This window comes from Pleurodeles waltl, chromosome 5, assembly GCF_031143425.1.
Source record: "Pleurodeles waltl isolate 20211129_DDA chromosome 5, aPleWal1.hap1.20221129, whole genome shotgun sequence".
Lineage (NCBI taxonomy): Eukaryota > Metazoa > Chordata > Amphibia > Caudata > Salamandridae > Pleurodeles > Pleurodeles waltl.
Genome location: NC_090444.1, coordinates 156091250 through 156113328, shown reverse-complemented (window position 1 = coordinate 156113328; position 22079 = coordinate 156091250). Strand labels below are relative to the sequence as shown.

Genomic DNA, 22079 nt, shown 5'->3' with positions numbered 1-22079 from the left:
AGAGGAGACTCTACTGTGACGTGACTCTTATATCTTGCCTGCCATATGTGATGCCAGCTAGAGGGCATAGGCGTGTTATGCTGTTCATAAGCAATGCCAGTTAGTTTAAGTCATTTGGTGCTTACCTCATAAGGTTTGGCTTTGACTACATCCCCAATTTCACTGAAAGACAAAAGAAAAAGAAAATATTATCATCTTTTAACGAAGGTTTACACTATTTTTATTGCAAATAATGAGAATTTCAGATACAGTCTCAAAACTATGAAATTATTCTGAGGCTCTCTAGTTGCCCTTGTAATTGTCAAGTGATTTCTAGTCCAGTGCAACTGTCCTCACCTGCTTTACTGCTATTGCTGTGCCTTGTGTGTGGTCCCTGCTGTTGTGGGCCTACTGTTTATCATGGCAGCCAGCAGCAGAATAACCACTGCTAAAAGTTTTTCATGGCTGCCAGCAGCGGAATAATGGCTGTGAAAAGTTTATCATGGCTGCCAGCACCAGATTAACAGTTGGTATATCATGCCATCTTCTTTTTATTATACAAACCTTCATTGAGATGAGAAGCACAGAGCACCAGCAGATCAACAGCATTTTTGGATAACAGAAGGACTGCCAGGTATGACACTAAGAGTCCGAAGTGGGTGCAGCTGCAGCCCAGGTTCAAAATCCATATCATTTCTCCTTTCACATGTTCCACTGTGAGGCAGCCATTTGTTTTCACTAGTGAATATGGAAAGAAGGTACTGGAAAATAGTAGATGTGATGCACAACTAACTTTTAGCAATATCTTTAATTTGTTAAAAAGACACAGTTCTGTTCTGCTTAGGGAGGACCAGGGTTGGAGGGTTGGTAGGGTAAGGAGCAGTGGCATAACAAAAGGCCCTACAGCCTCTGCGATGCAGGGGGTCCCGAGCTCCAGGGGTCCCCATCAGCACGGCATCTACCCTGAGTGAGTCCGCAGGGGAGCCTCAATATTCTTATCACGGGGGGCCTCTAGTTTTGATACACCACTGAGAAGGACGAAGTGTGGGTGAACACATGCATCAAAGCAGAACTAGGTCAGTAACACACCAGTGACTTCAAAGCAGCAGGGAACTGCTTTTTTGGCATAAAGGCAAGTCCACTGCTAGGGAAATCATGAAGCCAAGTCACAAACGCATTTATGAAAATGGGAAGGAGTTTTAAAGGGTTCCTCTATGTACTCTTGCATGCCTTTGTGAATCACCCCCAAAACCACCAACTTCCTGTTAGTGAAAGTAGAAAGAGGCCACAGTCCATTCTCTTTGTACTAACTATATATGGATGTTCCCTGAGTATTCCCATTTTATTACTGCTCTAGATGTTTTGGAGCCCATTCACAAAGGCATATAAGGGCATGTAAAAGAATACTATAGGAGCAGTCGCGGGTCGCAAAAGGGGCGGGGCGATGCGTGGGGACACATTACAGTATATACATTTTTTTTTTAAACCGCTTACCTTCCCTGCCGCCGCGCCGCTCCTCTGCTTCATCCCTGGGCCAGGCAGGCACAGGCTCCCAGCCTGACCTGAGGCCAATCCTGACACTGCTCAAAGCCTGTGTTGCTAGGCTGGAGAGAGCCTACTGCGCATGTGTTTTTGGCCAGCCCGTGACGACCGACCAAACACACATGCGCTCTGAGGGGAGTGCTCTGTGCACTCTCCTCAAGTGCTCGTCACCCCAATGCCCCACCCCTTTTCAAGAAAACGATAATAAACACTGTTTATTATCGTTTTCTTGAAAAGCTTTTGCAGCTGCCGCTGCTGGCGGGAGGGCAATGCTCTTCCACCCTAATGGAGGAGCCGCCCCTGTATAGAAGTACTACTTTAGGTCCTACAAAATGACCTTATGTATATACAACGACTCATCACTAGAACCCTGGAAGTTCCACAGACAATCAAATTTAGGGTCACTGGTGACAAAATATCCCACTCATGCTGTTGAAGTCAAGCAATTGTTGTCATCACAATAAACAGCCCAAGTGAATAATTGGTTTTAAACCAACTTTACGTCACATATACATATTGTGAATTATTTTAGACACATATGAGCAGAAAGATGGCTACCTCTGGCACATGTTTCATGTATGACATTCTGTTTGCTCTAAAATGTTAGTCATGCCCAAATGATGAGAAACTCTTCCATCGATTAATGACGTCAGTATCAGGAGCGATTACGACAGGTCAAGAACAGTAGAGTCTGGTACCTGAGCATGGCCCAGTATCTTGCACTCCAGCAGCACTGGGTGCTTTTGGGTGATAACCTAGATTGAAACCTTCTGCATGTGTTTGTGATGGATACTTACAGCAGATAAAAGAGATGCACTTTGCGGTACTCTTCCAGGTCCTCAGGGGTGTCCCCAGTAGCAACCTAGTCCCATCAACAGGTCTACAGGTGTTTTTGGTGGCAGCCTCTCTAAACTGGCAGAAAGCCAGCCTTAAAGAACTTCTTGTGTCCCAAACTTTAGGTCAGCTTCTCTTTTCCAGCTGCTGGTCATGTCCTCATTGCTCCTAGAGCTGATTCAGTGTGCACTGCTTATGTGTGTTAAGTACCTAAACAATTATGCAAATGATATTCCACTATAACCACAATATTCATTCAGTATACATCATTGGTATAACTCCCTGGTAAGTTGAATAGATGACAAAATACAAAGGAAATGAGATGAGAGCCTCAAAGGATGCATTTTTGAGAGATAGCTACTAAACTGAGTGGTGCATCTGCTTCCGGATGCTACTCACAACCTACATTGCTTTGGCCCTCTTCTCCGTGAAGACTCGTAGACAGAAATCTCCATCTTTAAAGGGCTCAAAAGTGGATGGCACGATGAGGTATTGCCCCACAGGCAGCTTGAGGCGCGTTGAGACCTCACGCAGGTTGATGTAGGTATTGGACCGGGCCGCCGCCTGATTCCTCATGAAGAAGTCACAGTTTAAATGGACCTCTGTGTGATTTTCAAGCTGTTTTGGGGAACAGAAAGAACAAATATATCTCCTTCACAAAGCATAATGTTTCAAATAAATGCATTCAAAGGTTTATTTGGTCAAAGTAGAGTTCCAGTGAGAAATGAACATTAAAATCGCCAAAAACAAAAATGTCAATGACTAGACCTATCCTGGATGTTGTGCTAATTCACTGCCACATTACACCCATCTACCTGTCCTTTCATCCATTCACTCTTTCATTCTTACCTATCTGTGTATTCTTCCGTCCTTCTGTCTATTCACAACTTTAACCTTTTACCCTTCCATAGTTTCACCATTCTATTCAACCTTGCACCTTTTTCTCTTCTTTCTTTCGATGTTTCATCTTTTTTGTGACCGTGATTCTTTTTTCATTCTGTTCTCTAACTCGCACTGGTAAAATATTCTTCAAAGTCAGATGTGTTTTCGTGAAGCATGCCACATACATAAACCTGACTAATTTCGACATGATTCACAACTCTTGTAGTACTCTTTGTTTACCCATGAATTTCTGGAGTAAGCAAGAAGTACACCTGATTTACTCCTGGCTTACTCTTGGGAGCCTATCCACTAACTGCATTTTGTAGTACGTTTAGTAGTACTTTTGTAGTACTACTCGTACTACAAAATGCTGTTCACAAACCCATATGCGCCTGTTTTTTATGTGCAGAGATCTTCGCCTTGACAACAAAGATCTCTTCACACGTATTCCCCGTTTTAGTAGTAAATGTGAGAGGGACAGGGGGAGTGGCTGAAAAATTGAAAACACTTACCAGTAAATGGGAGGGTCTTATGGAGGAGTAAGGAGACATTAAGGGAGGGCTGAGGAAGGGTTTACAGAGAGACATGCATAAACGCGAGAGTCAGCCCATTCCTATTCACAACCTGCACTCTAAAGTTACTACAGCCGACAATGACCCAAAACAATAATAAATATACTTTAACGCTGCACTGAAGTATGTCCAGCAACAGGTATGGCCAACCTCTGGCACTACAACACATTCCGAATTATTTTGACTTATTAAAAATGTAAAAATATAATTAAATGTTAAAAATGTATTTATAAATAAATAATGATTAGAATTTCATTATAAAATATTTTAATGACCCTTTTTACCTTGAAAATAAATGCAACTTAATTTAAAAAATAATGACATCAATTTGAATGAATTCTATAATTTTTTGTAATAATTTACGATGTAATAAAGAAATATAAACATTTTACTTTTGGCATTTCTCAACTAAATCGTTTTAAAAAATGTATTTAATTTATTATGTTTAAATTGATTGAAGATAAGATGTAATTTAAAATTAAGCTAAAAGTGCTGTCTCTTTTTTATTCTGTTCTACTTTAAAAAAAATATATACAAGCAATTAACATTAATATGTAACATGGGTATAATTGTAGTAATTGTTTCAAATTTAATAAACTTTTTAACTTTTAACTTTTTTCCTATACTTTAAAGATGGGAGATCTCCCGTAATTGAGGCTCCAGAACGGAGGCATGTAAGTGTACACTTTGCTGTAAATTTACATCCATAAACTGTGAATAGCCAAAAGTAGTAAATTTAGTATAAAGGAGAAGGGTACATTTACACATGTAGATTTACTTATGTTCAAGATTACCTTTGTGAATAGGTCCCTTGGAAATTAAGAGTACTGCAACAGTAATTTACAGCAAAATCTTACAAGCTCCCTAGCCTCTAAATGGAATGTGTTCAATGGCACCGTGCAAAGTGGAGCACCTTCTCTTGAATGGAAAATACTCACAAAGAACACCAAACTCATCAATAGTTTTTTTTCTGCTTATGGACCAAATCAGATTCGCCTATTCACTGGTATTGTTCCTGAAAAGCATAAAACCCACCTCTCACAATCTTCCTAAAATCACAGACTGCATTCTGCCCACCCAGTCTTACCAAACTGTGATGCTGTGTTTATGATCCTCGCTGTATTTTGTCTCTTGCTTATTGTCATCAATCCACAATGTAAACACATCTGCAAGTCTCAGTATACTCACTTGTTGGCTACATATCCTGGTGCTACCTCCAGTGCTACCCTGCTTTTTGGAGCAAAGATTACACTTTTTAAATACTTCCAATAAAGTCAAATAAAACTAAGAACAGGAATTCATCCTCAAAGCAGTAGGTGTTAAATTTAAAGATGTCAAGAGCGCATTTTATCTAGTCTTTAATTTTATAAAGTGTGTCAAAGACTTTACTGGCCTGTAATCCAAATAGATGAAGTCATATTTGAAGGGTCATTAGGAGAACACCCTGTCCTGTCTCTCTGGTGTCACTGAAAGCATTTAACCGTGTCAATATTGCAGACACTATAAAACAAGTGATTCAAAGGTGAAATGTCTTTATTATACAGGTTATCACTTCCCACACCTGAGTCATGGATGCGGTGAAGTAAAGAAGGCCATAGTAAAGTAGGCCATGGGTCAGGAGGGTAAATACTGCTTTGTGACTGGTTGCTTATTGGATGCCAACAACCAGGGTGCCACCGCACAAAAAAACAAAGAGTATGATTGGCCTAGCAAGCCTCTACTGATCAATAGATGCCTCCACAGTTAGTGTCTGGGAGAAGGAGTGTTACATGGCACAGTAAATATAGTCTTCAATGCTCTTAGGTGCGCCTGATTTGGAAGTCTCCCACCTCTCTACGTGTCGCTCATAACCCTGACCTGCACACTTAACTGCTCACTACCCCTTTCTGAGTGGTCACAGCTATTGCTGTTTGTACACATGTCTACTTCTGCTGGAGAACTAACATACATGTATGTTTCATTGCTGTATCCTTGTGGCTGTATCACTGATGGAACACTCTCAAAGAAGAGTTAAAAATGCTCTTGTTTTTGGTTTTTGTCATTATACATCTATCGAACTAATGAAATGGGTTAGGCTACCACTAACAGATTCTCTTGGAATCTCCACAGTCCAGTACATCAACTGACTGACAGCCTCCGTTAGCTCATGTGAACCACCTTTACCTTTGAATAATTCTAGTAATCTGTTGTGATGGACACAGTTTTTACAGATTTTGCACTGTTCTACTGTAATAACAAAGATACTTTGGCTCTTCTTATCAGCACGTGTTCAGTCCCCACCATCCCTCCTTCACCCCCCACATCCCCTTTAAATTTAGCATCTCATTCACAGGCAAAAGGTGCACAATAGTTTCACACTCCCAACTTCACGGACTTGATTTAACTGTCTAATCAGGTGAAGATGCTTAGTTTCTAGTTATATCACAAACACAAGAGCTGCTGTGAGGTGGTTTGTGCCTTTGTACAGTAGTGCAATAAAATCATCCATACATGCATTTAATATTCCAAAGAGCTTAAGCTGGAGAAATAGACCGTAAGACAGGTTTAGTTTAACATAAAAACACAGAGTAGCAATTGTTTTTTACAGGTCCTGAGAAACAACTGTGCTCACAACCAAAGATTGTCTGGTTTCCTCTGGCAGCTGACTCCTTTTGCAACAGACAGGACATACCTCTTTTGGGATGTGTAAGAGGAAAAAATATCACTGTCAAAATGTTAACAATTTTACCCAAATTAATGTTCTTTTGACATTAGCATGATGTACAAATGAAACAGGGGATGGATAACTTGGACTAGTTCCTCATACACACGCCTCGTTGCTGAGCCAGAGGGGATCACATTTCTAGCATATGGTGTTAGATTTCTAGCAGGCAACCATTTTTCTCACCGTTAAAGTCTGAGGCTCAAAAGAATAACCACTTCTATCTCTCTATTACTGTAAAAAGAACCCTCAAGCTTTCCTTGAAGTGTTTCTGGATATTGTACTAAATTAGTCTAGACTAAACCTACTAACGAGTGAAAAGCAAGGTTTATTACATGATATATAGTACCCCCTGCCGTACATTATAAGTATGTTGCAAGTCACAGAGGAGTTCTTTAACAATGTAGAGATTCAAGCCCGAAGGCCGAATTCCCTTTTAATGCTATGGAACTCCATGGCAGAAGATATTTTATTGCTTATAATACATGGTCAAACCATTACTTTTCTCTCACAAACCACATAAATCCTTGGTGTCTTGCTATTTTTATGTTCCATGCAGATATGAAAAATAAAAGCATAATCTGTCTTACAAAATTAAACACACCAAAAAGCAATTAGTGACTTTTAAAAAACATATTAGAATCAGTTTAATGTAAATCAGATGAAAACAAGCTGGGTTTCACATTTTGCAGAAACATGCAGAAATTCTGTCTTTCTGGCAATGAGCTATCCCATGGAAAAGAGCAAAATATGTTGCAATAACTATCTCTTTTATAGTCATCACTTTACATTTTTAGAACATACCAGATGAATGAAATGCCAGTTCCAGTCTACATTGTCTAAACTGCATCTGTAATAATTGTCTGCGACCGCCCTTTCACCTAAATGTTGGCACTTACAGTAACCACTTAATCAATCAATAGTCACTTTATTCGGTTTAAGAATTTTCAACCATAAAAACATATAAATACATATAAATACACAGCATATCACAAACTCTCAAACCTCATATCCCCCAATTTAAATTTTCAAACAATTAAGAGAAAAATGACATTCAAAATTACATTACTCAAATTGATGGTTCCATGATAAAACAAAAGTTTAATACCAACACTAACCAAGATTAAAAATGAACGCTGTTCCACCTGGCTGTCTTTAAAACGGAAGCAATCCCATGCCAGACCAGCGCATCAGAGGTCATACTCAACCACATAAAAGCTGGGCGGTATTGCACAAAACCCCTTTCCCTCAGAAGGGGGACTAAGTATTGTTGCCTAAAAGGTGCATAAAGCTCACAAAACTTAGTAAAACAGATTAGGGTCTGTGGGTATACACCGTCACACGGACACAGTTTTATAGAGTTCTGGTCAAACTGCCCTAGCGGGAAACACAAATTACTTCTAATTACCCCCAAATGAAATCGCGTAATGAGGGTCCTTTCCCATACATTTTTTACCTCCAGGAGGTAGGTCTCTGGGCCCACCCACATCTTTGTCATAATAAAATCCCTCACTGATTTTTTCCTTAACTCCACCTCCTCTCTCTTAGCTATTAATATTTTTGAGAAATTCTCCTTCACCCACTTTTTGTCCGCGGTAGATAGTCCCTCTTGGGCATCAAAGATGTCTAATCGCCCCACAGCACTACCTTTCTTACATAAGCCAACCAGGGAATTTCCTAGGCGTGATCACATGACAAACAATCCCGCAGGATTTCCCTGTTAAGGGACGCAAAGTCATTAGACCAAATTGAGATCCACAATAGAATGGGAGCTATTTTAATGGCGTCTTCTATGAAATCCATATCCAACTCAACATGCAGGCAAAACACAGAAGTGTTTTGACCCACACCTAATAACCTTCTACAAAACGGTTTTCCTCAATTACAGGGACCCTATTTTCCGTATAGCCCCAGAGTGGGGCCCCATATATCAAAACTGGAAGACATTTGCGCCTGTATACCTCCAGCAGGGGCTTAATAGGTTTGTTACCCACCCTGGCAGCGAACTCAAACGTGGCACCTACAGTGGAATTAAAAAGTCTGCCCCTCTTAGAGATACAGGTTTTCCTGGTGGCCTTATCATCAAAAATCACTCCAAGATAAGGGCAGTCCTGTACCTTTCCAGTGACCTTCTCCTTTATTTTCAACACACCCACCTTACTCAGAGGTTTGCCATAGACCATAAAATGTGATTTGCTACAGTTTATCTCTAAATCTAAGGTTGACATAAAAGTATCATATGCTTTAACTGCCTCGTGTAAACTATTCATGGTGCGGGCCATAAGAACTGCATCATTCGCATATATCAATTCAAATAGCTCCGTACTTTCACCATGCACCCCAACCCTCACATTAGCATTAGTACCTGAATGGAGGTAGCGCAGAAGTTCCACAATATGGGAATCCATGCCCATCTGGATTAGCCTATCCCAGAGCTTGCTACGATTTACTTTATCAAAGGTGCAGCTTAGGTCCATAAAGGCAAGGTACAGGGTACCTCTCTCTTGGCTTGTGTATATTTGCCAATCATCATAAGCAGATTTAGACCCTGCTCTAGGGTACCTAACTCTTCCCTAAAGCCGTATTGAACCCTCCTCAGGATTGTATTGTCAGACATCCAATCCTCAATACGTTTTAGGATAATCCGACCCAGAATTTTTGCTGAAGAATCAAGTAGTGAAATCGGACGCTACGACTTCGGGTCTTTACGATTGCCCTTTTTGTAGACGGGTACAATACATGCGGATCTCCAAGTAGCTGGAATTCCTGCACTAACCGCTGCATTGAGGACATTAAGCAGAATGGGTGCCCACAACTGTGGGCAATATTTGTATAAGTCCATTGGAATAGCATCAGGGCCTGGGGCTTTATGGCTAGCACTGCGTTGCAGCGCCTCCTTTACCTCCTCAAGGTTGAACCTAATGGCCAGATCTGGAGGATGTCCCTGCTGATCACCCCTTAAGTCCCCTATGAGGTACCCTGAGAAAATTCCACAAAAATGGGCCACCCAAGTCTCAGGGGGAATATTAAAACCCCAGCCCTCAGAAGTTTCCGTCTCAATTGAGCCCCTATTGACCACCTTCCAGAACAGGCCAGGGTTCTTGAGTGATGCACTTTCCAGCTCCTCCCAGGCCTGCTCCTTGAGCTGTTGCTTCCTGGCCCTCAGAACGGATTTACAATGGGCCCTCGCATCTCCTACAAGAATTATATCTCTTGGTAGTTCTTTTAGTGCCTTCCTCAGAAATTTCTTAGCCTCATAACAAGGCTTACTAAACCAACCACCCTGTTGCTTACACAGAGGCTGGACAGCTGCAGTCACACCTTCTTTAATAGCTCCATTTACTTTGGATATAGCGTCCATGACTTCTCCTGGGCTGGAAGAATCAGAGTACCTAAAAACAGGTTAAAATTTTTACCCACTACCCTCTCTGTTACTTGCTGAATGTTAACCTGCTTCCAGCCGAGTCGTCTGCCCTGGCCTTTGGGTCTCACCGGGATTGGCCCACCCCGCACTAACTTCTGCATTGTCTCAGGAAAATTAAAAGAAATCCTGAGGGGATTGTGGTCATTGAAATACTGCACCACTACTTCTCCATCCTTGACCATGTTCTTTATGGATGGGGACACAAAAATATATAATCAATTGTTGTTCCAGACCCCCTACCTACAAAAGTAGGGGCCTGCTGTGTACCCACCACTCCCAGGTTGAAGAAGTTCAAAAGACCCAAACTTCCTAGGCCTTTAATCAGAGCCCCACCCCTCGCATCGTGTGATCCCTCGGCTGAATTTATCCTAGAATCCTGTTCAAAAGGGTTCTCCGTAGTACTATAGCTCCCAATTTTAGCATTAAAGTCCCCTGACACCACAGCACAGAAAGCCAGCCCAAGCCCCTCCAGCCTACACTTCATTTTCTGCAAAACAGAAAAAAGAACTTCAATTTTGCAACCAAAGTCCCAAACAGCATTGTAGAAGTTAACCAGTGCAACATTAAATTTGTTTGAAAAGACTACCCAGGTGATTAAAAAGCCCTGATGTTTACATGAAATTTGATAGGCTCTTGCTGTTTTGGAAGATCGGATTAGGGTGACTAAGCCACCTTTAGGGCGACCACCTTGAGACCTTACAGCTGGGACTGTAAATCTTTGAAAGCCATCCCACACAGCCATCCCATCCGACCAGGTCTCTTGCAGTAAGATTAAATCATACTGTGCCACAAACATTAACCAGTTACTGTCAAAAAGCTTAGAATCATACCCTGCTACATTCCATGAGATAGGGCAACACTTCATATTTAAACCATCCCGACCTTCAGTGATAAAGGCATCGGAAGTAGATTCTATCACCCCCTCTATGTGTCTCTGTACATAGCGTCAATCCACCCTCTCCAACTCTGGGGAGGTAGAACAATCATCACCCATACTGTTTGGCTGTAAAGCACCCTGCCCTGGGTTAGAATTCCTAGTTGAAGTATCGCCACTCAGCAGGGTGTGGTTATAAAAAAAAAAAAAAGGGACCACACCAATCTTACTCTTCAGCAGGAATGACAAACGTTGTGACAATCTACAATTTACAATCACACAATCCCCATTGCCAACCTTTACCCGAGGCCCGACCCAGTCAATTCTTCTGACAAACAGAATATCCTCAAAATCCTTGCAAACAAAATCACAGTTTTTACTCAGCCAGTGGCAGGTCTTGTTCTTTAATTGGACCGTGGATTCACTTATGCCCAATGCTAAGGGGGGTACATCAGTGAGAACCACCACATAAGGTGCACAGGCTGGAGGAAGCTCTAAGCAGACAAGGGGGGACCTTTCACCAAGTGTGGGTTTTGAGTCTCGCTACTGTCTTGGGTCCCGCCCACACCATCCATGTACCCACTGCCGCATGTCCGACCAGACCCACCCTACAGTTTGTCTCGGAGGTTGCTGAAAAATCTCCTGAAACAGTCTCCATGCAATGACCAGCGACCCTCAGGATAGGATAGGTTGTGGGATGTTGCGTCTCTCTCAGCAGGGGGCTAAGGTTTTCTTTTTGTTGAGGCATCCACTCAGCCAAACTACTTTGACACCTAGATTCCAAGAGACCCTCTATGGCAGGAGCCATCCTTGGTCACTCTTTACAGCTCATCTGGGAAACTGTAGTTTCAAGCGCCCGCAGTTTCTCCATAACTGGGGCCAAACAGGACTCAATCATTTCTTTGAATTTTGGCAATAGATGGCGGGATGCTGTCCGGCGCTATGTAGTGCTCACTGGGGCAACTGCTCCACCCCCTGCTCCTTGCTGCTGCTGGGACTCGGAGTCCCTGGTGTTCGCGTGTCCCACGCGGCAGGAAGCTGTCAAGCGCTATGTAGCCCTCACTAAGGGCAAAGGCTCCACCCTCTGCTCCTTGCTTCTGCTGGGACTCAGAGTCCCTGGTGTTCGAGTAATCATTGTGGCAACCCATGCCATTTCTTTATCACAGGTGACTAGAGGTGTCACAACTTCAATGTAATAAGGATATTAGAGACAGGCTTCTATAAACGGACGGCATGCTCCCATGCATTATAAAGTAATTCTCAACATGCAGGAGATTCACTGGCATTGTCCTTCAATTGTCCTCCTATCTATCCAGTCATTCACTTTACCCCCATAATAATGCATCCCACTCATATCCTATAACAGTGCCTGCCAGAGTTCCTCGAGGCTTCCTTTCCCCCTATAATCTTGATTCAGTACATCAATCACCCCAAAGTCCTGCTCGCTCGCAAGATCAAGATTTATCTGCATGATAAGGATTCTCATTAAAAATATATTCAGACCAACTTAGATACTACCTAGCTGTCATCCAGACCTGGATGTCAAACACCTAACCTAAATTTACACCCTAACAAGAAAAGTCATTCTCAATATTACATTATTATATCGTGGTTGAAATATTGACCTGCAGGAATATCACATCCACTATATCATCAAGGTAAGTTGATGATGAGGTCAGATCAGTAAATTTATACTTAACTATGAATACTGACCTTCGCAATATACTGGTAGTCAAAATGTAGAAATACTAGATGTAATACGCTTTTAAGTTGATATTTTGGCCACGATATAGTGGCATACAACCATCATGCTCTTCACCAAAGCCTGAAAACATACCAAAGTTCAATTCTCTCTGAATAACTTAGCAGCAGATGTATTCTCCTATTGAGTCAGCCCAAACACAATATCCGTTGGCTTCATCATGGAGTTCAGCCTATCCTTCAATGCTCACACTGCTACGAAAACACAGGCTGCCTGGTATCGACCACCAGAAGATCAAAATCTACCTCAATGTAACGTATTTCAAAACCACCATACGCATTTTGGTCTTCTCACATTTAGGCAGTACAACACTCGTCTCACAGAACTTTGAAATTGGCTGCTACATCAAATAGCTCAAGAAATCTCACCACACACTGCCCACTCTGAATGACTTGCCCATGGCTCCACTTGAAACCAGTATCATTCTCAAGACCCACACCATCATATTTAAAGCCACGACGTCATATTTAAAGCAGTAACAAACAGTACACCATTCCAAGCAGAAAATTAATATCTATGGGAATTAGTTCCTCAAAAGAATCAAGGAAAACAAAAAAATGATGACCCACATCTGGGCATACCCTTCACACTTAAGGTGTTGCACTAAGGAAAGCAAAAAGGTGAGGGGTGGAATGCTTGATTTAATATCAGCCACTGGTAATTACTCTGTGCTACGTACCAGTCCATCATTTTGTTGTCCACGATGCTACCTCAGACTTCAAAATCAGTCTTCATTGTGCTCCAATAATAGTCCATCCCAAACAGCACGGTCTGGTTTCCTCTGCACAAGGGACACCTGACCGGTTTGGGACTATCAGGGCTTTGCCAAAAGGGTGTAGCTTGAGTCCTGTGGCACAGTGAGCAGAGGATCCACATTTCGGCTATACTTGTTGCACTTAGGGCTCTCAGGAAAACAAAAAAGTGATGGATGGAATGCTTGAATTAATCTCTGGTAATTACTTGGGGCGACATTCTAGTCAATCATTTTTTGCCAACCATGCCACTTTAGGCAGGGACCAGTTATATGCAAGTCAGCCTTGGCCTCCTTTATTAAGAACGTTAAGCCAGAACTGCAAGGTCTTGTTTCATCTGAATGGGAAACACGAGCAGCCCCTGACTGGTGTTCTTCTCTGAGGGGACCTGGCCTGGCAGCATGGGCTGGACTGTTTCTTTAGGAGCAGGACCAAGACTGACATGCCTATGGCAGGACTCTGCATAGAGTGGCATACAAGGGAAATGTATGGACTGAAATGTAGCCCCAACCAATTGCCAGTGACTGAGATTAAGTCAAGCATTCCATCCATGACTTGCTGTTTGTTGCCTTGCATGCCCTAAACGCAAAGTGCATTCCCAGGCATATTTCCCATGTTCACTGTGCCACAGGACTCAAGCTACACCTTACTGACGAGGCCTGTGTAGCACAAAACTGGTCTCAGGTTCCTCGTATTCCCGTCAAATGGGACCTAGCCTGGCAGATCTGGCTGCATTGAGAGCAGAACTCTGTTTAGAGCAGCAAGTATTTGTCCATCATTTGTTACTAGTTGTAGATCGCAAAAGTGAAGAACATCACCAGATTAGGGATGCAGAAATGTAAAAAATAAAAAAATACAAAGTACATGCCTTCCCATTGGAGCAGCATAATTGTGTGCACTCCACTTCTATAGCAAGACATATACAAGTGTGCATTTTACTAATCATTTGCAGTAAGTGGCTGTATAATACTTTTAATGAGAACCACTAGCCGAATTATATTAGATGTATTCACCATTAAGACAATATATGCTTCTTCAAGATTGTGTTGAACATAATCATGTATGCTAACTGTATTCATTTGGGACCAGTTAAAACTAGAGCTGGACCTGTAAAAACTAGAGTTGGCCTAATTTGGAACCAGGCCTTAGTGCACACATTATGTTTCATAAAGTATTGCAAATGTTTTGTTTGTTTCTTTCTTTGCAGTTGTCTGTTAGCTGCTCATTGTATTAGAGCAATAGACTACTGAACTTTAGATTAACTTTTGGCCTTGTACGTAGAGCCTGAGACCGTGGAAGATGGCATTGTGTACCAGGCGAGCTAGACTGTTTTTTTTATTCAAGGTTGTTCACATGATTATTTCTTTGATGGGAGCTATGAAAATAGGGAGTCTACCTGCTCCCCGAGAACAGTACTTTTTGATTGGTTTGTTCTGTGGAAGATGATAAAGAGAAGCCTTCTAGAAACTATTTTCATGCTTTATTTGTGTGTTCTTTAGAATAGCTAATAAGACCCTATCCTAACTCTGCTGAGAGAAGACCTCTTCTCGACTCTGCCTATTTCTTCTGCTCAGACTGTAAAGCTTCATGCTTGAACACCCACACTCTTTCCATTGAACCTTAAATCTGGTTCATCTGATGCTGGCACCTTTCTCATAAAACTTTCCTGGTTAATTTCTATATTTTATTTAGAACAGGGACGTTTCTTTATGGAACCTGGTTGAGTCACATTTTGCTAGCTGTATGTCATCTTGATTTACATCTTGTTTTTGATTATATATATAAATGTAAACTGCACAAACATTTAAATAAGTACATTCTTACTGTATTTTTCCATCAATCCTGATGATTGATTAAAATTGTAACATGAACTAAAATTGTTAATAAACGATTAAGGTTTGGACCACCATCCTTTTTGTCCTTTCTGTGGAGCAATATTGGTTTCACTGTACTTGGAATGTATTTCTGTTGTTAGCTCCCTTCTTACACTTCATGTAGACAATCAAAGGCCCATACAACTAGTGGGAGGTTTTGTTTGATGATTGTGAGAAAACAGGGCTGATTGCAGAGGCCCCCTAACTTTTTGCCCCCATTTTCCACTTGTTGCTGGTGTTTTCCTGACTCTGATGGTGCCCTGGGTACTGCTAACCATTCCCAGGGCCTGTGCTCTGTATAAAATGGATATGCAAATTAGGCTAATTATAATTGGCTAAGTTAACCTACCTATAAGTCCCTAGTATATGGTAGGGCATGTAGGTTTAGGGACCACAGCATAGGTGGTGCACCCATAGGTGCACTGCTGAGGTGCCCAGTGTCATTTTAAAGGCAGCCCTGCCTTGCTGGCTGCTTTTAAATTAAAGTTATATGCAAATTCGACTTTGGAATTAAAAATAGTTCCAAAGTCTTAAACTACCTTATTTTTACATATAAGTCACCCCTAAGGTGTGCCCTATGTGCCCCTAGGGCTGGGTGCCATGTAACTATAAGCAGGGACTTTATAGAAATAGTTGTATAAGCCCTGGTGAGGTAAAAACAGCCAAATTCGTTATTCCCTCATGGTAGTAAATGGGCTTCATAGGCTAGAATGGGGAGACTTTATTTTAATTTTTAAAGTCTCCTTAAATGATGCATTCCAACAGTTTGGTATCAAATTAATTGTTGTAATAAATCCCACAACTTCCAGTTGTTGGATTTAATATAACTTGTTCAGGTAAAGAGTTTTAAACTTTACCTGAAAAGTTGCCAATTTCAGCCCTGCATTGTTTTTGCTGCTGTGCTCTGATTGGCCAGCCTCTAGCAGCTTGGCCAAGCTGCCTTGATGAGGTGTGAAGTGGCCTGGCTTCACACAAAGGAATGTGCCTGTGGGAAGGAATCTCCCCTAAGCAGATGGTGAGGCAGGAAGTGGGAGGGCTGCCAAACTGGTCTTCAAAGGCAGAGAAGAACATTTGGAGCAACCAGCAACACCCCCACATCCTGCAACCCCAGACAACTAGGTGCCACCTTGATTAGATTAGGAGAGGGCAGGAGAGGGGTGTGTTTATGATTTTTAGCCACACCAGTGGGTGGGCTCAGCCAGATGTAACCTCCAAAAATCAAATTCAGCCATGATGGATTTTTAGAGAATGTTGCCTCCTGGGATTGATTTTTGCCACACTTCCCAGAAAGTGGTCATCACAGGGGGAAGGACCCTGCACCTGATTGGAGAACCAGGACCCCCCTGCTTTTCACCCAGGAGCAAGGATAAAACTGGCAGACCTGCACCCACACCTCAGTTCCCTACCACATCCAACAAGGAAGAACTACAGAAGAAGGACTGCCCTGCTGGACCCCTGGCCTGCACCTGGAACCTGCACCCAGAAGGACTGCACCAGCTGCACAAGTTGGCTTCACCACAAGAAGGACTTTGCCTGGCTTCAACTGGTTCAAGGAGGGACTCCCTGTTTGCTACATGTGAAAAATTGCTAACCAGAGTCCCCTGGACCAACTCCTGAAGGAAGCGACCAGCTGACCACTGTCCAGTGGCCAAAAAGGAGTTTGCGCCAGGTGCATTCTGGGAGTTGTAGTCCGCACCCCCCCGAGGACCATCTCAGAACTTCTGGACCCTTGGGGTGAGCTGTGGGCCTTTAAAAGAACCTTAAAAGGACATCTGGGAGAAGCCCCAGAAGTTTGGAGAAGTTTGGAGAACTTTTTAAAAAAAAGCTCCATAGAGGGACCGACCCGCCGCGGCAACTCTAGCCGGCTTGCCTCAACCGCGACCCGGCCTGATTTGCTGGTTCGTCCTGGTAAAGAAAATCTCCAAAAAAGGAGACTAAGTCCGAAGGTAAAAAGTTGAGCAGGACCTCCCAGCCAGTGTATTCGAGGAGGGCTCCATGGACGTCGGATCAAGATCCATGTTTACCCCGTTCGAAGGATTTTCACCTCGAAAAAACGACTAAGTCCGAAGGTAAAAATCTCCACCGAGGATTCCCGCATCACGTATCCGGAGAAGGGCTCCAAGAGGTCGGATCGGACTGGCAGGTTCGTCCCGCTGAAGAAAATCTTCGAAAAAGAGACTAAGTGTGAAGGTAAACTTTTAACCGAGGCCTCCCGCGGCCTGTAGCCGAGCAGGGCTCCATCGCGGTCGGCCTGAAACTTTGACTTTGCCCCGGTCGAGGTGCAACCAGATGACCCGATTGGCGCTTTTTGTTTCTAGGCGCTAAAAAATAATAATTCTTTAAAAATTCATATCTCCGGTTCCCCTTATCCGATTGTATTAGTTTTGCTGTCATTTTAAAGATAAACATATAATCTATTTTTATAAAATGGTTTTGGATTTTTAAACTGTTTCCTGTGTTTGATTTAATTACTGTTTTGTGATATTTGAATGCTTTACACGCTGTCTCCTAAGTTAAGCCTTGACGCTCGTTGCCAAGCTACCAAGGGTTGAGCTGGGGTTAATTTACTGAGACCTAACTGGACCTTAGTGGAGGTTAGTGGCCTATTGCTAAGTGTAGGTACCTACCTGCCCTTACCAATAACCCATTTTCCAACAATGATTTTACCCAAAAACTCGTCATGAAAAAAATACCTCTCGATCTCTATCTACCTGCCCAGAATATGGAAAAACATACTCATATATACCAGCCTTGCCTCATCTTTCCTGTAGGCCAGATAATATCTGAAGACACATCTCTACAAAGGGCATTTAATCAATTGATATAATACAACATCACACTTATTCCATGCGCAATTAAAGATTTTCTTCCCTCTCGTCTAGCTATATACACAATCTTGAATCATCTTCCTTCCCAGTTCTTGCATGCTGGTGCGTCAGTGGGTGCTGCTCCATTGTACTCAGCTAGAACCTGGCCATATAAATACCTGCTCCAACCCACCCACCTACTCCTCTAAGCTTTTGATGAAGTAGCGTGACTGCTGCAGCATTTGATGACCTCATTGTAAAAAGAACCAGAAAATGAAAGAAGGAAAAGCAAATCCATTAACTAAATCTGAGTGTTCTGTAAAAGTGTGTTACTAGGTCTATTTGGATATAGAAAATACAGTGATACCAGCACGCTTTTTGTTCTAAGTATAATTCTGAAGACATGTTGTTAGTGGCTGTAGAGCAGCTATTTGGGTAATGCGAATACATCAGTTCCAAGTCTTCCTTTTACACAACAGTCTATTTGCTGATGTTCCAGGCATAATACTTAACATATTTCTTTTCCTGAGGCAATGAACAGTATGTGATGCTGAGGAAAACATAAACTTGATCGGTCTAATGCTTGCAAAGGTTTCGACCACTGGCAAACGCAGAGCTGCCTTCTAGTCCATTTTGTTTTACAAACCTGGCTTGGCCCTGCTCCAAAAGCCGAGTACAAGTTGCCATGCCAAACCCATCTGAATGGGAGCATAAGCAACCCCAACCAGGTTTCAGGTTTCGGCCTTGTAGGATCCCTTCAGAGACATAGCTTGAATCTTGTGAAATAGCCACATTTGGGCATACACAGAGGTGATGAGTGGGATGGTCCCAAAATTCTCAGTCAGTTTCATGCTGGGTATCCAAAAATCTGCAATTCATATCAATGGAGTATATTGTGCCTCTCCTCCTGATACTCTTTTGAATTTTGCCCAAAATAGGGACAATTTGATTAGGAAAAATATCTTAGTCTTTCAAAGAGGTCTGCATTATACAGTACTTAGCTCCAACATTTACTGACACATGAAATTAAGGAAAGCCTGGGTAATCTCACCATTAGCCACAATTCTAGAACAGCTGCACATGAATCCTGTAAGAAACACCCTGCTCTGCACCAGGAGTGTTTGCTTTGTTCTACATGCAGAAAGAGGTGACCATCTACCTTTTCACTAGATGACAGGAAGGATATTTACCACCTGCCAGGCCCTTATTACCAGGCAGATTTGTGCACTATATGGCAGACTTTTAAAAAATGTGTATTATTAATAGTCAAAAGTCAATAGAAAGTTGTTGCGTCTCAGGTTAAAGTATTATCATACAAGATATACTAATAATAGTGATTTGAGCAATTAAGGGTCACTGTAGGTAAGTCAAACTGGTGTATCATGGCGGTCATGGGCACTAATGCTTGCAAAGAAAATTGACCCACCCGGGGTTTGGTTTGGCTACTAAAAAATAAGCATAAATGGGGTGCAGTGGTCCCCACATCCTTGTATTCTAGGTCTACTGCACATGCTGGACTAATGATAGCTATATCAAGGTGGAAATAGACAAAATTACATGCAGGATAAAGTAATACAATTTTTTTCAAAAGAGCCTCATTAATGGACCATCCTCCATACTGTGATGAACCCACTCTTGGATATATTGTGCAACATCATAGTGGAAACCGCCTTGATGTGCCCAAAAAAGCAGTATTCTGAATGTAGTTTATCGTCAAGCCACAGAAAACAGGCGCAACAGAATGGGCTTCCTAGAAAAAGGTCTCAAAGGAGTTAACTTCAACACAAACTTCACAAACACAAAAGCTAACCTGAAAATAATCAAAATGTACTCACCCGATACAACTCGTAGCCAATAGCGTGGAAATCTTTTCCAAACTTCCTCTGCTTCCTACGGTTCTTCTGCATTAGGCCCACCACAACAGTGCAGCATGGCTCGTGGCTGCCCCCCTCATGGTCATCGTCTGGCTCATCTAGTTTAATCTTAAACTGTGGGTTGGTCCAGTATGTAGCTGAAAAACAGAAATATTTACAAAGATATTCTCATAATATTAACAGCAGCAGCTAAACCCACCATTGGAGGAATAAAGGGTTTCTTTGTGTTAATGGAAAGAGGGGGTTCTGCAGCGTAAGTTAAATTATATCCTCTTGTCACCACTCTGGTGGCTCTTGCAAGCTGTCCGGTGTTTTTCACTGACTGGTAAAGAGCCCTGTACTTCCATCTAAATGCTCTATATATGGAGTTGACTGTATTAATTGTGGTGTGATGAAATACATGTTTCAAGATATATGCAATCAGTTATTTCTGTAGCACCTGTATGTATGTATGTATATATTTATGTATGTATGTACATATGCATATATGTATATATGTGGTATTTGTATAGTGTGAACTTAGTCCAAAGTAGCAGAGGACTGCACAGGGCCCCTCAATTGATTTTTGAAGGTATAAAGTAAATTTCTCATATAGTTGGGCTTCTCCTTCTATGACCTGATTGGAATCATCATGGTTCATTTACTCTAAAAGTCCTATGTGAAAAACACGTTATCCCTTTGTTAATATTTCGGCTCACATTTTTAAACAAAAATGAATAACAGGAGAGTTCTTGCTTTCCTGATTAGTGAATACTACAAATTACATGTTGTGTTCCAAAAATGCATGCTGTAGCATGTAGAGAAGAGTTACAACCCATAACCCACCCCCTTGGTGGCTCTTTAATATAATTGTGGGTGTCTAGTCTATCTTGTCTAATTGCAGACTCTGACCACCATTTACCTGGATGGTTTCGGCATCCTCCAGCCGTGGTTCCCCGTCGCCAGCTTCCATTAAATAAGGTTGTGCTCCACTTGTGGAGCTTGTCACTGGTGAAAATATCAGGAGTCATGTTACAGATCTCCAGCCGGCTGTACTTACACAAGAAATCTGTATAGGCCATCCTGAGAACAACCAAAAACAAGGTGCGTTAATCTTCCAGATAAAGGAGCTCTGCTCCACATCCACAACACTGTGAAACAGCTACGCTAGTTCAAACCCAAGTTCCCTATTGACACTATGTAGGAACAGGAAAATCACACTGATGAGTAGAGTTGCTAAGATTTTCTTTGAACCTCTCAACAGATGTATTTTTAGACCATTGTAGGAAAGGGTATATGGGTAATTCTTAAAGAATTAGTTTACTGCACTTGGGGCCCGATGTTCCATGAGAAAGGGAAAAATGTGGTTGAAAATTGCCCATTGACTTTTTGCAACATATCTTTGACCCAGGGAGCGAATCCATGTAGTAATAGGTCGCAGTAAAAAATTTCCATTTGCAGGGTGCCGCAGAACAACCTGTCTAATCAATAATAATTAGGTAGGTCGTTATTTGCCAACCCTTGTGACAGGCTACAAACAAAGGACCTGTGTTTGCATCCTCAAATGAGAAACTTTCTTTTCAAAGCAACTTATGACTGTTAAATGAAAAGAAGCTGCTTTTAAAATGTAATGTCCCCTATTTGACAATACATTGGGAGGAGCAGGTATCTGTCTTCTGGACCACTGCCTGCTCCACTTGAGGTCACCTGATAAGGAACAACTTCTCCTTTGGGAATCAGTTACTTCTTACTTTAAGGTGTTGGTAATACACTGATACATACTCATGTGAATTGTGATTAGGAGGGGACACCACTTTCATGGTGAATTGTAATTCAGAATTCATTTTGCAAGGCTTTACCAATGTCCAAAATGGGCTTAGTAAATAGAAAAAAAACATGTTGCTGTCACAAGCCTAGTGATTTTCCCAAATGCAAGGTTTGCAATTTCAGCATGGCTTTGTACATCTGGGTCTTTCATTAATAAAATTAAAACTATGTATTTTAATCAAATGGTTAGAGAGAAAATTCACAATCAGTAAACCGTGTTTTATGCTACAGTTGCGGACTCCATTAAAGATTACACTGTGGCCTGCATCCTTGTTTTGATCAGAGACAAATGTAGCTATTAAGGGTACTGTGTAAATTAAGATTGGCACAATGTATCAAGGTTTCCCAATAATACTTTATTGTGTAAAGCCAATTTGATCCAAGCCATAGAAATAA

At 41.9% G+C, this 22079-nt stretch overlaps 1 protein-coding gene across 1 annotated transcript in view; it reads right to left on the bottom strand.

The window, feature by feature from the left end:
* LOC138295495 (calpain-8-like) overlaps window positions 1-22079 on the bottom strand; it is a 175505-nt gene that overhangs the window by 52161 nt on the left and 101265 nt on the right. Inside the window, exons 9-12 of the mRNA XM_069233836.1 lie at window positions 20779-20939; window positions 19839-20014; window positions 2762-2973; window positions 126-162 (exon numbers count right to left, since the gene is read on the bottom strand). Of these exons, the coding sequence (XP_069089937.1) occupies window positions 126-162; window positions 2762-2973; window positions 19839-20014; window positions 20779-20939 (586 nt within the window). The remainder of the gene's footprint in view (window positions 1-125; window positions 163-2761; window positions 2974-19838; window positions 20015-20778; window positions 20940-22079) is intronic.